Source organism: Epinephelus moara, chromosome 2 (assembly GCF_006386435.1).
Source record: "Epinephelus moara isolate mb chromosome 2, YSFRI_EMoa_1.0, whole genome shotgun sequence".
Classification (NCBI taxonomy): domain Eukaryota; kingdom Metazoa; phylum Chordata; class Actinopteri; order Perciformes; family Serranidae; genus Epinephelus; species Epinephelus moara.
Genome location: NC_065507.1, coordinates 34,164,765 through 34,180,508, shown reverse-complemented (window position 1 = coordinate 34,180,508; position 15,744 = coordinate 34,164,765). Strand labels below are relative to the sequence as shown.

Genomic DNA, 15,744 nt, shown 5'->3' with positions numbered 1-15,744 from the left:
CTCCTTGTAAAAAGCGGTTTGATTTGGCAGAATGACCAAAACAACGAATGAAATGGAGAAAAAAAGAATGAAAAAGCCGAACTGGACAGAAGAGCAGTGCCTGCTGTTGGTGCAGCTCGTGGAGGAAAACAAAGGAGTTTTAAGAGGAAAATTCGGTCCCGGGATCACGGCACAAGGGAAGAGGCAGACTTGGGAGCGCATTGCCCGACAAATCAATGCGTCGTTCCCTCTCCTTTTACGCACAAGCAATGAGTTTGAGAAGCGCCGGTACGTGCTACAATCCAAAACGGGCGTTATTACCTTACTACGCTGGGTGGGAAAAGTAAGCTCATCCCTGATGAGGTCAACCACAAACATTATCCCTGCACTATCAAGCCGGTAGCATCTTATTAAATCACTTTCTCTCAATATATGGAGATACAGAGAATATCTCTCCTTCTTCTCTGTCTTTCCGCCATCTTCTCTGTTTAAGACACTCTTAGGCTTCTTAAAAGTCCTCCTCCCTCCTCTTAGGAGCTCTCTTAAGGCCTAAGATGCTTTGTGAGTAACTTTTATCTTACCAAGGGAAAATTCTAAGAAAAATCTTAGAATTCAAGGAATTCTAAGATTTTTCTTAGAATGACGTCACTAAGAGCTACTACTATTTGCAAATTACAATCTCCACAACATACTCCTCGGTTATCTATATCTCAGCATAGGGCTGCACAATTATGGCCAACATGATAATCATGAGAACTTGTTATTTATTCCGATTATTCATTAATTTTATGGACAATTTATTTTCATTGCAACCTTCTATTCAAAGGAACACTGCTTTCATGTTTGTGTTGTACTACATTCCTGCTAATGGAAAATCAAAATGAGACTGGTCATTCACAGTGCATCCCCTAGAAGCATTATGTAAATAAATTTGTGCACAAAATATAGGCTGACTAAAAATAAATAAACCCTAAACCCAAAATAATTTAAAATAATGAGTGATGACGGTTGATAACGGATGATTTTCATTTTGCCCATCTGCAGTTGCAACATTCAGTAAAGATTTTTACAGGCTGCTGCTGCAAAGTGTGCATGAAGTGGCATGACAGATGTTTAAAAGTGGAGGTTGGCTGCGTGTTCAAGAAGCTCATGATCTGATATGAGCAGAGCGCACATTGTAAATGTAAATATTGCAGTCAGTCATGTTCATTCAATTACGGGAAGCCAAAATAGCAATCGTGAAAAATTTGTGATTAGTTGTGGAGCCCTTCAGAAGGATATTTTGGTGTTTTTGTCTACATTAAACTATGTGCTTTATGACATGTTTTCTTGTCTATATCTGGAGTATGTCTTGGCATCGGGGTCACTTAACTTCCAGTGTCATCATAGATTAGTGTTTGTGTATATCATGTGTTCATACACAGCAATGTGTGTCCAATATATGGAAAGTATGTTTTATATACACAAAATATGATTGGTCATACACACGCTGTCATGTACATAATCAGGGTTTTGTGTCTCCTGTGCACTTTTACCACTACAGTACACACAATTTTCATATGCATTTTTATTAACTAAATGCCACTGTGTGTGTGTGTGTGTGTGTGTGTGTGTGTGTGTGTGTGTGTGTGTGTGTGTGTGTGTCCATACACGTGTTTGTACCATCAACCACTCTGGCATGGCATCACATTGACAAGGCCTCTGAGGCAAGTGGAAGGTTACGTTGGCACAATGCCCGTCCTCACTTCATCCTGCTGCTCTCTCCTCCTGCTCACCTCCTCTCTTCTCCCCCTCTCCTATCTCTTCTCTTCACTTCTCATCATTCCTTCCTTTTACCTGCTCTCCTTTCCTAAAGCCCTCACCACCACCTGTTAAATCACGTAATGAAGCAGCAAAGGAAGATACTGACTCGTTATGCCTAAATATAATAGTGTTGAGCTTGTTGTCAAATCAACATGAAGGGGCCAATCCCAAGCTGTGTCTTAAACGCCTGAGAGTCAGTGCTCCATCGGGAGCACCATTTGATGTTTGTCTTCCTTTTTTTCCCCTTTTTTTCCCTGTTTGGTATCTTATAAAGCATCATGGTTGGAAAACATGAGTATGTTGGTGTACTTTACTGATGTCATTTTCTCCTGACCTTAAAGGTATACGTTACATCCCCAAACAACCATTTGTATATAAATTATGCACGCTGTGTTATGTTCTCCCTGCCTTAGGCTTTCCATGTAGGCGCATTGAAAGGCAAGGAGGTTTGCTCTCTCTGCCTCTGGCTATCCTTGTTTTCACACGGAAGGGCAGAGAGGTGTGCTCTCTCTGCCTTCAGGCTTTCCACGCAGGCAAGAGAAAATTCTTGATAAAATAAAGTAAAAGGGATCCGCTTTTAACAACAGCAAAAAAACATCCATTTGCAAAGTCTCACACAACTAATGCAGTATAATACAAGTCTCATTTATCCAGTCAAATGCTCAGTACTTCCCAAACATTTACTATTTTAATTGAATGGATAATGAAACTTATCGTTGCTCTGTTCAAAGTCAGATTCCATTGAAATAAAAAAAAGCTGCTGGTCTACCACTGCCTCTATCGGTTATTTTGTTTGTTATTGTGTGACCTTGTTCCTCTAACACTAAGTTTTTAAAAAAACTTTTTGTACAATCACTCATTAATGTTTTTCTTTTCTGCTTTCAATGGATTCTTAGCTTAAAAACTGTCTCTCAGTCTTTTATCCATTTGATACACCCTCTGCCTGACCTGCCCCCCCTCTCCCATCTGTGCAGGAAAATATTACTGGAGGTCAGACGACAGACAGGAACCTTCTGGCTCTTCCTCTGAGCGGCAAAATTGCAGAGCGATAAAGAGACAGAGGGACGAAAAACAGGTCAGCCAGAATGAAAGTGAGAAAGTGACAGAGTGACCATAGGAAAAAGGGAGAGAGAGAGAGAGAGAAGAGATGGTGGCTGCCATGCTCTGACACTGACAAGCAGACAACCATCTGTCACAACAACAGACAGTTCATATTGGGTACATAAACACACACACACACACGCACAGACAAACTCACTCATGCACAGTTTAAGCCCTTTATCCTCTCTTGAAGAGACAAAATCTATGTGAGACAAACACTTCGGGCCAAACACTCTCTAAGCTCTGTGCAAAAAGCGACAAACTGTACCAGTGGAACCAGTCCTTCACAGTAATCCAGCCCTTAGAAATATTCTTTCACATTGTTAATACTATATGAATGCATTTCCTCAGCTGGTTGTAATTAGATGCATCACGGCAATTTCAGTTTAAACTGCATAAATTATTCCATCTTGTCCACGATCACGTTGCTGCTCTTTTTTACTTTTTTTTTTTTAAATTTAGTTGAAGTACTAAATCAGAAAAAAAAAAAAATTTAATAGTCAGCAATACCAGTCAGTTAATTAACAGCCTGTGTGCCAGACTTGTTTTCAGAAAACTTTCTGAAGACTTTTTCCCTTGTCACAACTTGTTCCTTAACCTACGCCTAATTACTAAACCTAATCTTAACTTCTTAAGGTTCCTCAAGGAGTTTAGATAGAAGATGAGGTGAATTTAGGCCCTGTCTACATGTACATATATTTTTTTTAAATGGATATTTTCCCCCTCCAAAAATACATAAAGAAAAAAATCGCTGTCATATGTTGTTTTTGAACACAATACAATATAAAAAGAGTCCTATCAAGAAATGAAGAATCACTAAAATGTCCATCCTTTGAGCAATGTCAGTGACGGTCCATACCCTGCAATCCAGTGCAAGTCGGAAATCAATAATTCCAAGTGGGTATTTCCGACCTTTGATCTAAATGCGCCCTAGTGCATTTGCTCGGGAAAACATGGATGCCCACCACAAACTTACGTTTGTATGTCCAGTCTCTGAGCTTCACAAACATCGACCTGCATCAATTACCACAGCGCCATTAGTAAACGGCAAGTGTAATAGTTCAAACCGTAGCCAATAGCATGACTTTGGAGAACTTTTGTCCATTGGTTTTTGCTGTTACAGCATGTTTCAAACATCACATAAAATAAAAATTGATAAAAAGGTTATTCTGCTCAGTGCACTGTGTGTGAAGCCATGTTGCTGTGATGGCAGGTGTGTTTATGTCAGCAAACTCTGGACTGGTGGATCTTGTTGAGTCCGTAACTTGGAATTCCAACTTGAATGACCGTTTCATTACACTTTTCTGTGTAGGAGGTTGTTTGTGTCCCAGTTCTGAGTACAGTGGATTGTGGGGATAATGTGAGGGCACTTTGCTTATCTTTTACAGTACAAATGATACGGACACTCTCCTCACCTGTTTTCCTTGCCATTTTGCAGCAGCATGTGTCTATCAGTGCTGGATCGGTCCGTACAGACATACGTGTTTCTTCGAGTCATGGCACTGGCAGGGATGTTATTCTGGAGAGAGAGAAAAAAATAAAAAATCAGAAAATCACATGAATTTGACTGAAATAAATAATGTCCTCAATGTCCTCTTTAAATTAAGTGGAGATGGGAGAATGTGGTTTATAACATAACTAAATGAAAGGAGGGCTTCAAACGGGAAAGGCATTTATTATGATGCTGTCTGACAATTTATATTATTCCATTTTAAAAGTCCTACTTATGTAAACCCTGTCCACCTGGTGGTCCAAGCAGATAAAAGAAAGTAAAGACTTCCCTGCCTTGTCTGTTTGTCCTCAAACAGTCATGAGTTCTGCCTATATCTGCTGTACAGAACACTAAAGAGTTAATCTCAGGTTAATCTGACTGCTGTCCTCGACTCTTTACACTCCCTAAACTCTTGCTTCTACATGCTTATCTTACTGAGCAACCATAATCTCCATATTCCTCCTGCTGGGTGAATCTACAGTTTGTTATTCATCTATGTATGTAAGTATTTTACTGCTCAACTCTTCTCTAATCTCCTGAAGACGTTAATGTTTGCAGTCTCCATAATATCTGTGTCTGTGTAGCATAATCTGAGGAAATGGGATTAGGAAGACTGGGGATTCTGCCATCTGTACCTTTCTACAGCTTGTTTGCAATCATGTGACTATTAAGATGTGCAAAACTCAGATGGAGGGCAAGAAGTGATAAATACATATACTGCGTGAATTGGAAACAGAGGAAATTGAGGATTGGATGAACGTGCAGGCAGCAGATATTGTCAGAAAAGTTTAATTTATGATGGATTTGATCCATACAAAATGAAGAAAACTGATTTTGTCTGGTGTGGAAACGATCGTTGTTACAAATGACCTCATCCTCTATGTTACTAATGTTACATGGCGAGCCAATAAAAATCTACAAGAGTCTAGAGGACTGTAACTATTTTGTGCTGGCTCCACTAGTGAAAAAACCTTCTGTCTTGTTTTTGGCCAGGTGAGTAAATGTGCTTTAGTATAACTGTCCTCTGTACAAGGATGCACCGCTGTCAGGCTAATGTTACTAGCAAAGGTTTGCTAACATTAACTACTTTTTTCTAACTACTTGGTCAACCATTCCAACAGGTCCGGTGAAACAACGTTAAAAATCTGAGTCGTGGCTACAAATGCAGAGAAGTTGTTTCAGCACATTGTAATCGCATCTGACTCAAGGCAAGGCATGTTTTACACAATGCTTTAATGTTAATGTTTGACATGAGCTGACTCTGCTCCTCCAATATGAAGACAAAGGTTATTGATCCACATTTGCCACTGTTTTTCAGTGAGGTTTTTTTTAACTTCTCCTTCCTCCTGCTATTTTCAGGACTTAAAGTGCCCTTTGTTTTTCTCTGATTTGATCGATTAGAACAACCATTAACAGCACAAATCACAGGTAGGTGTGCAGTGTTGTTAGACTTTGCTTCCAGTTGCTTGCCCTCCATCTGTACAGCGCACCAATGTATGACATCATATCCAAAGAAGCTATAGAAAAGGGAGCACAGGTGAGAGATAACTGAATCTGAATGATTCATCACATCCAGAAAACATCCTTTTGGCCTTACTGTAGTTGCATTAACTTCCTTGCGTCGGTCGGGTATCTCAGCCTTATTTGGGTTGTGAGCGGAGCTAACCATGGGACTGGAAGGGGTTGGGATGCTACGGGAGCCAACAGTACTAGTACTCGGCTTGCGGCTTGACAGCCGCTCCTCCTTAAGCCCTGCGCCTTCGCCTACTCCACTGGGACTCCGCTTGGGATGTGTCGACCCTGGAACGGCTGGACCACCTGAGAGACAGGAAAGAGTTCTCAGCGAGGTAGATTTCAGGTAATTCAGGATCAGTGAAACCAACTCCAACCAATCACTAAACAAGCTAAACTCCACTGATCTCGCTATTTTGCCTTACAGAAGTCAGAGTGTCTTCTCTGGCGGTGGTAAGTGGAGGCGCTGCGCTGTGCCTTGTGGCCAGAGGAGGAAGAAGTTGCCCCAGAAGATGAAGTGGTGTGTTTGCTGGTTCCGTTGGTGATGGCGCTGGGTCGGACTCGAGCTAGACTTAGACTGCTGCCCGACCGAGACTCACTGCCTTCCGTCTGAGAGACAGACAAACAGATAAAAAAAAAGAAAAACATTTATACTTACAATACGACTGGAGACAGGTATCACTTACAATGTTTACAGCTTCTTTCCATGCACCAACACAGGGCTATAACCAAGATCATATTAGTTCAGTAGCTAAAGAGGCAAGCTCAAAGATTTCAATCCTGGTTGATTTGGCAACACTTGTGGTTACTGGTGGTAATAAATCTGGTTTAATATTACAGTTCTGGGGCAGCAAAACAAACTGTTGTCTTTTTGCTATGATTGGCAAAAATTGTCCTTTTTCCATCAATCTGTGAGCAACCGTGATCTGATTTTATTCGTTTTGAAGATGAATAACAGTGGTGACTCCTTCATAATAAAAGTCAACTCGTATTTCAACAGTGAAATGCTTTTAATGTTGTGAAGCTGTAGCAGTAAGACATGTTTGCTTTGCATGAGCAGCAACTTAACACAGCATTTGTATCAAATGTCGCTCTTGACATCCAGTTCATAATACTGCTAATACATAAATATTGCAATACTTTTATTAGTGGGCCATTTGCTTAGTCACCTTTGTGTTACCTCATTCAGCAATAGATAGTCACTTAGACCTTTATTTAAATAAAAACCTTCAAGATAATTCTTAATTTCCAAAAATGAGAATTATAAACTGTTAATGACAGAAGAAGTACAATCTCCATCCTAAACCTGCCTCCCAATCTGTGGTCATTTTTGATTTTCTGATTTCTCTGTTTTAATTAGTATATGAGCTTAACTGGCAAGAGATGTAACATACACTGCGGAGTAAAGCCATAAACATTTTACCTCATATTCAACTGAAATACAGAGGAAGATCTGCAACCCCAAAGAAACGAAAAAACAAAACAAAAAAAAAACACGCCAATACACTCACCTCATTGTTGCGTCCCAGCAACAGGTACGTGGCGGTGACCTCATTGTACTTATGACTAGACAGCGAATCTCTGATCTCATCTCTGGTAAAGCCCATCCCAACCATCACATCTGGAACAAGTACAACAAAACTGTGATTCCAGCTACATGTTAATCATGCAGGTTTGACCTTCTGTATTTTCATAAAAGGTTCTATCTCAGTGCTCTACTTGGTGTAAAACATTAGTGCATGGATGAATATGCAGGACCTGAACGTAACAACTACCAAGAGCCAATCAAACATGTGTGGAGCACCATGTAGGTCATCTTAAGCTTTTATGATACTTAATTATAACATCCCATAGTAGATTCATGTAAAGGAAGCTTTGAGTGACGCAGAATGTCAGATCTCTAGCACAAGCTGTCCCTGAGAAGTTGAACAGTGCACCAGAATTTCTTTAAAGCCAACCAAAAAGGCACTGATGACTTTGTGACCACAACTCCAGACCTCCCACAAAATACTAAAAAAAAAAATCCTTCAGAGGCGGCAGTTGATGACTCTGCGGACAGAAGGGCCTAAGGCAGACACTCCCAGTTTAACACCACTGAATATTTCTGTTACTGTTAGACATGATCCGACTCAACTCCAGACAGTCATTAGTTAATCCCTCTTTGATCAGTTATTCAGTAAATAAATGAAGTAAAAAGTTTGTGTTTCTCACCAATGCGGCTTGTGTTGTTAAAGTCCTCCTCAGGCTCTATGTGGGGCTTCAGCTCATCACTATCATAGCCGACATTAATCCACTTATCTCTCATTATTTGCTGATGAGGAAAGAGAAGGAGAGCTCATTATTGAGACAGTAATGGGGCCATTTTGAAAATGCTGTATGTAGTGTATGGTTCCTCCTCACCTCCAGCGAGCAGCGCTTGGAAGGGTTGAGGACCAGGAAGCGGCGCAGGATTGCCTCGCAGTCTGTCGACATGTAGAAGGGGACACGATATTTCCCCCTCAAAACACGCTCCCGCAGCTCCTGAACGCAACACACAATAATACACAATGAATTCCCCCTACAGGGAATCAATAAAAGTTGGGGACCAGGCAAAATTTAAATATTGTTTATTGTCTTTTAGTAAACTCTTATGTTATGTGATACTGTAGGTGATGAAAGGTTCCCTGTGGAGTTTTTGACATCTATTGGAGCTGTTTTTCTGAGTAGGTCCCAGTTTTGGTTATGTAGTGTATGCGTATACACATGTGCACATGCATGCACACGAGTGACACAATACACATTCCTTCTAATGGTTAACACTACTCCACTGACCAACAGGTGGCAGTAATGCGCCGAGATATGCTGCAATGCATCAACAAAGGCAGGAAAGAAGACTGAAGGCTGGTAAACATGGGTGTAAACAATGCAGGATGTGACATAAAAAACAGCTTTGCAAATGTTTCATGAGGAAAGAAATGCATTCTACACATTTGTTAGACCTTGAGGATACGCACATCTTAGAAAGCATTGTGAATGTAAATATGACTTATTTGTTTACAGGAAACCTCCACAGGATGCCTTTTAACAGATTAAATTAGATTATTGATAAAATCTTAAAGGATTATTTGAAATTTTGACATCATGTTATTCTTATTGTTAAGTTCAATGTGACTAACCACTATGAAATTATTTTACATGTCGATTTTGAATGTCTAAACACAAATGCCTGCAAAGGCAAAGTGCATTGATAGGTGGTTATATCTAAAATATATTTATAATAATGTCTCTATATGGTACATCACTTGCTTCAGTATAATACCATGAATAAAGCCCTGTTTGCACAATACTAGTGTTACATGGGGACCTCTGGTAATTATTGTGGAGGTTGTCTGTGATCTTATTCCTATGCAGTCTGCCATGTCCATAATTTGTCAAGTAAAAATTCAATCGCAAATTACCTGACATATTTCACCAAACACAGAGGTCATGTAATAATATTAGTCCCACACGAATCATTATCTCTATGATTTGGGGTCATATTTAGGTTTTCTGTTTTCTCTGCGCCTCATCTCTGCCTCTGTCCTGGTCAAGAATTACGGGGGATACACTGGCAATTACAAATGGAAGTTTTATACAACAGTTAGTTCCGGCCCTGCAATCCGATTGGTCGAGAGACAGTAAAACCGTGACGATACTGGAGTACAACATCACGGTTATTCCACTGTGTATGTATCACTCCGCCTCACAGCTGATTGCAGTCAACAATCAAATCAAAACTGACGGTTAGTGTCAGTTAGGTCAGCAGTTGCGTTGTAGGCTAATTAATTCATCCACTGTCAAACAGCCAAAAATATGGATTTATTTCCTAAAATAAGTTTTGAATTGAACTATGAATGGTCATCAGAGGAAGATGAGGGAGAGGAGAAGCTGAATCCATCTGAGCACACATCCAGGTTTGTCAGTGTTTCATCAGCGGAGCTCAATGACTTGGAGAAAAGCAACATACTGTCAGATCAGAAGGCAGAGTCGGCTGTGCCTGTGAAGCGACAGTCCACCATGCAGTCACCAGAGACTTATTTCACCGGCTGCACAATTAATGGAAACGTGCAGATAAATGTGTATAAAGAGTAAGTGCCTGGCGCACCATGTCTGCGTTACATAGCAACGGTGACAGCGGAGTCCTGAGGGAACTATTTTTGTTGGCGGAAGACAAATAAAATGCTTACATGATCTATTTTGTCCTCATTTTTCAACATTTCTTAATCAGCCTTGCTTATTTAACTGTTGAACTGTTGTATAAAAGCAATATCACACTCGAGCTCGTGATGTTACACTCGTATATCGTCACGGCTGTGATTGCGGCCTCGTGCCTATGACCGAATCACAGCCGTGACGATATAGGAGTATAACATCACTCCCTCTCGTGTGATATTGCTTAATTGACAGCATTTTGGGTGCAGGAGGCTCATCTCGCAACACAACATGAATTCAATGAGAAATGCAAAATCTCAAAAGATGATGGGATAGATGATGTCATGAATGGCATGGTTGGTTGTTTGTTTAACCCACATTTAGAAGAAAAAAAGTACATTAACACTGTACATCCCTGACAGTGGTTCTGGGTAGTGGTTCTGTGCCGTGTACAGTGGAGTTACAAATGACTGTGTGCATCATACCCAGGGAATAATGATGAAAATTTGAGTAAAATACAGACTTCGCTTATTCTGTGCGAATGGGCTGCAGAAAACAGAGACGTAGGTCGTGGTCATTTATAAATCACATGAGGTCACCAGGTAATACTAGTCCTGTGCCTATAGGGCATTAGTGAAGAAAAACAACAAGACACAGATAAAGCTACAGTTCTTCCCCACTGCACCCCGTGTTCTCACTGCAGAACGCCAAACCTTCACCTCATATGACATTTATACTGGACTTAAAAAGCTTCCACGTCACCCACCTTTAGGTTCTGTCCGTCAAAGGGTAAGGACCCACTGACCAGTGTGTATAAGATGACACCCAGGCTCCAGATGTCCACCTCTGGACCGTCGTACTTCTTCCCCTGGAAGAGCTCTGGGGCGGCATATGGCGGAGAGCCGCAGAATGTGTCCAGTTTACTGCCCGCAGTGAACTCGTTGCTGAAGCCAAAGTCAGCTATTTTGATGTTGGAGTCGGCGTCTAGTAGCAAGTTCTCTGCCTGCAATAACAACATAGATAGTGAAACACATAAACACACATATTAATGTGTTGTTGCTGAAAAAAAGATTATTTACATATTTGCAACTTAAGTCCATAATTTCTTTCAGTGCTCTCATATGGGGAGTGATGCTTTTTCTGCATGTGTAGTGGATGATACACTTTGCAATAGCAGATATACACTTTATCAGCCACTGAATGGTGAAGTGAAGGACTTTGATCATCTTGTTACAATGCACTATTCTGCTGGAAAATCCTGGGTCTTGGTGGATGCCACCTGACACACACCACCCATCCAAACACTGTTGCAGACACTGTAGACCCCATCACGGATATATTTGGTCTGCAACAGTGTTTGGGTGGGTGGTGCATGTTAAGTGGCTTCCACATGAAAGCCAGGAGCCAAGGTTTCCAAGCAGAACATTGCACTAATGAGACGATCAAAGTTATCTACCCCACTTGTCAGTGGTTTTAATATTTTGGCTGATTGGTGTAAATAAATGGTAGGTTTAGTTTGAACATCACCTATTGATGCCATAGAGAATAATTTACGTAAATAATATATATCAGCTTTAAAGACAACTTTCACTGATTTTTGGTTATCTTAAAAGATTCATGGAACATTTTCATTATTTTTTTAATAACAGTGTGTAACCACCTTCAAGTCTCTGTGAACAATGTTCTTCAGATGACAGTAGTGCACTGCAGAGACAATCTGAGGGAAAGAAAAAAAAGAGAAGGTAACTGCACTTAATGTTTGCACTCAACATGTAAAAAAAAAGGCAGCTAAAGGGGGAGCTCCATAAACACATTCACATGTTATCCTTGAAAAACAATATAACTCAACATTACAAATGAAAGGCAAATGACTAAATTTCTTGTTGTGAGATCACACCAACTGTTTGTTTGATTTGGTCTGAATCCCAGTGGACAAGATGCAAGCAAAGCAGGGACTAAGAACAATATCAGCTCATGAGTAGCTCAGACTTCAGCTACTGTGAAGTTTTGTCAGCATAATGAATTTACATGTTGTCATTAGTCCAGACTCCATTTTGTTCATCTTCATTTGCAAACCACACAGAGCAGCTGGCTGTCAGATGTCTACATACAGTTGTGTAGGGACAAAAAAAACCAGACAAGTGAATTAAGGTATGAGGTTTAACTGACCTGTCTGAACTTGGCTCTGGCCTCTTTCTCCTTCATTCTGCCGTGAGCCACGAGGTAGTCGAACACTTCGCCTGGAGGAAAAACAAAGACAACGGCTTAACTTCAGGCAAGCATGGAAGTGGTTCAATAGTTACATGTTCCAGTTTGCACTCCAATTGTATGGGACCAGAAACCAGTGGTAGGGCAAGTATTCAGATCCTTTACTAAAATACTTCAGTAAAATACAAGAACTTCAGATCTGACCTTGAGTATAGGACTTCAGTAAATGTTATAACATTACACCACTGCTAGAAACTGTCACTAACAATTCGGTTCTCCATATTAACAGTTTTGGTGCTCATTCTCAACGCTCAGCACTGCACGTTCAGCTGTGACACCGGTGCCCTCTTCCCAGAAAACTAAACTCCTGTAACACTTGAGATATATGTGAATTCAGTATGTGTTCATAAGTGTTTAATCATTATAAAATCTCCAACACTCTGCCAGGTGTTAATGAGTTTTTGCTCAGGTCAGCTTGTACAAGTACATTTTCTAACATTACAAGAGAGCAAATGTAGCAACACCATAAAGGGTTTACAGGAATACTCACAAAATTACCCTTTGTTAATCAATGGATAAATGGTTGTTTTGATATAGTTTTGCTGCTGTTAAACATGGTCCCCAATCAGTTAATAAATCAATACATTTGCTTTTTCTGTGGAGGCATGTGAGAAAAAGTTTCTTCTCAAATTCAAAGTTACATGGCATGACTAATTGATATATAAATGGTCATTTCATGTCCTGACTGAAAAATATGGATCATGTGTATGTGGTCATGTGTGGGAAAGTGAAAAACTATCCATGACTTCCCAATAAATTCAAATTAAAGTCTATGTCCCTGGATGCTGCTTTTTTAAATGTTTTTTGTGTGCAGGTCTCCATACATATTTTCTGTGTGTGTGCATGTGTGTGTGTGTGTGTGTGTGTCTGTGTATGCACCCCAGCCAAACATTTGACCCCACAGGTCCTAAATAGTACAACAGGCTGAGGTTGAGTTGAACAGAGCTGCGTGTCGGCTGGCTGCTGCCTCCTTATTAGGTATTGGAAGTAAGACATCACAAAACATACAGCAAGAGCAGCGCAGAGCGATTAAAGGATCATGAGGAGAGAAGAAAGAAAAACAGAGAAGCTGCAAAAATAGAAGAGTGCATGGGAAACAGCTGCACAAAGTTACAGAGCAAGATGAACAGAAGTGCACGCGTAAATCCAGTAGAGAAAACAATAAAGCAAAGGGATTTGACTTGAGATCTCACTAATGAAAATAGAAACAAAAGGGACTCAATCATTTATACCCTTAATTAATCAGTCCATCAGTTGTGCTGTATAGCTCAGTCAACGTATTCAATCTAATTGGCATCATTCAATACCTGGTGATGATGATGAGAGTGGTGGGGATGTTACTCACCTCCGCTGGCGTACTCCATGACCAGGTAAAGAGTCTTGTCAGTCTCAATCACCTCAAACAACTTCACTGTACCACAAAGGGGAAGAGACGTTAACACAAAGGCCCGCATGGACAAAACACACACACACACACACACACACACACACACACACACACACAAAATCAATTCTCTGGAGTGTGACTCACCTATGTTAGGATGGTTGAGAGTTTTCATGATGCGTACCTCTCGAAACAGCTGGCAAAACAGAGAAAATGAACAGTCAGATTCCATTATTTCTGTCAAGTTATTGATACACAATATTTCACAGATAAGTTGCTCAAAAGACTGGCTTTTTATTGTGAATAGCCTAAGGCACACCTATAGTAACTGAAATGAACATACTTCATTGTAACTGAAATGAATATACGTCATTGAACATTTAAAAATAATAATAAAATAAAATCCTATTAGTGTATAACAGATCTTCAGTAAGGAACATAAATAAACATTTCATGTCCGAAAAGGAGTAGAAGGACGCAAACTGCTTGCCTAGTCCTACACCTGTTCTATTCTAAACAAACCTTTTCCCCAGCATCCATCCCCACAACTAAACCACTCTGTTCATGTTCCTTACACATACATACATGTACAAATAACCTAGTATTCTAAAACTAAAACAACTGATGTCCACAAAGCTGGAGAAGGCGAGAGGAAGATAGCAAAGTGTTTTCAGGTAGCTGTTTCCTCAGTTCATAATGTAATTAGGAAATGGCAGTTGACAGGAACTGTGGAGGTCAAGGTGAGGTCTGGAACATCAAGAAAACTTTCTGAGAGAGCTGCTCGAAGGATTGTTAGAAAAGCAAATCAAAACTCCTGTTTGACTGCAAAAGACCTGCAGGAAGATTTAGCAGACTCTGGAGTGGTGGATAGCATCAGAAGTTTGCAAAGGAACACCTAAACAAAGATTTAGCAGACTCTGGAGTGGTGGATAGCATCAGAAGTTTGCAAAGGAACACCTAAACAAGTCTGATGCTTTTTGGAAGCAAGTCCTGTGGACTGATGAGTTAAAATATTACTTTTTGGATGTAATTATCAAAGGTATGTTTGGGGATAAAAGGGTGCAGAATTTCATAAAAACAACACCTGTCCAGCTGTTAAACATGGGGGTGGATCGATCATGCTTTGGGCTTGTGTTGCAGCCAGTGGCACAGGGAATATTTGACAGGTAGAAGAAAGAATGGATTCAGTTAAATTAGAGCAAATACTGGAAGAAAACATCACAGCATCTGTAGAAAAGCTCAAGATGAAGGGAGGATGGCTTAAACAACAGGACAATGATCCTCAACACATCTTGTCAACCTCAAGAGGCACAAGCTGAAGGTTTTGCCATGGCCCTCACAGTCCCTCGACCTAAACACCATTAAAAATCTGTGGATAGACCTCAAAAGAGCAGTGCATGCAAGACGGCCAAAGAATCTCACAGAGCTAGAAGCCTGATGCAGGAAGAATGGGTGAAAATCCCCCAAACAAGAACTGACAGACTCTTAGTTGGTTACAGAAGGTTACAGAAGCTGTGACACTTGCCAAAAGGGGGCGCTACTAAGTGCTGACCATGCAGGGTGCATAAACTTTTGCTTCAGGCCCTTTTCCTATTTTGTTTTGTTGAAACTGTACAGATTGAAATTAAAAAGTAATCTTGCTTAAAATAATAAAGAAATGTGTCATCATTGACGTTTTGCATTTTGGAAATCAGGTCATCTTTTACTTGCTTAACTATATACAGTAAATACAATTTTGGCCAGCATAGAAAAAGTCTTAGGTCTTAAACTCTAAAAAAAAATTCTAAAAAAGGTCTTCAAAAAATTCGGCACAGAACAAAATGCCATGATCAAAACAGCTGTATATTCATTACAAGGTATTTGAGATCCTGTGCTGTTACAGGTATTGGTAGAATTAACCGATTATGTATTCAGCATAGGAACAGTGAATCATATACGATCAACAGAATGTAAGGTTACACTCAATACATGGAGACAAAATGAACAATACAGTAAAATGTACTTGTGTGAACTAAAAAAAAAAAAAAAAAAAAAA

The 15,744-nt window shown here is 40.1% G+C and overlaps 1 protein-coding gene across 4 annotated transcripts in view; it reads right to left on the bottom strand.

Annotated features, from left to right (window-relative positions):
- The window catches only part of mark4b (MAP/microtubule affinity-regulating kinase 4b), a 72,089-nt gene that overhangs the window by 17,179 nt on the left and 39,166 nt on the right, over window positions 1-15,744 (bottom strand). For all 4 annotated transcript variants that reach the window (XM_050064575.1, XM_050064585.1, XM_050064596.1 and 1 more), the window contains exons 4-14: window positions 13,857-13,905; window positions 13,671-13,736; window positions 12,227-12,297; window positions 11,718-11,774; window positions 10,824-11,060; window positions 8,288-8,407; window positions 8,099-8,198; window positions 7,399-7,508; window positions 6,313-6,496; window positions 5,973-6,193; window positions 4,299-4,402 (exon numbers count right to left, since the gene is read on the bottom strand). In XM_050064575.1, coding sequence (XP_049920532.1) covers window positions 4,299-4,402; window positions 5,973-6,193; window positions 6,313-6,496; window positions 7,399-7,508; window positions 8,099-8,198; window positions 8,288-8,407; window positions 10,824-11,060; window positions 11,718-11,774; window positions 12,227-12,297; window positions 13,671-13,736; window positions 13,857-13,905 — 1,319 coding nt within the window. The remainder of the gene's footprint in view (window positions 1-4,298; window positions 4,403-5,972; window positions 6,194-6,312; window positions 6,497-7,398; window positions 7,509-8,098; window positions 8,199-8,287; window positions 8,408-10,823; window positions 11,061-11,717; window positions 11,775-12,226; window positions 12,298-13,670; window positions 13,737-13,856; window positions 13,906-15,744) is intronic.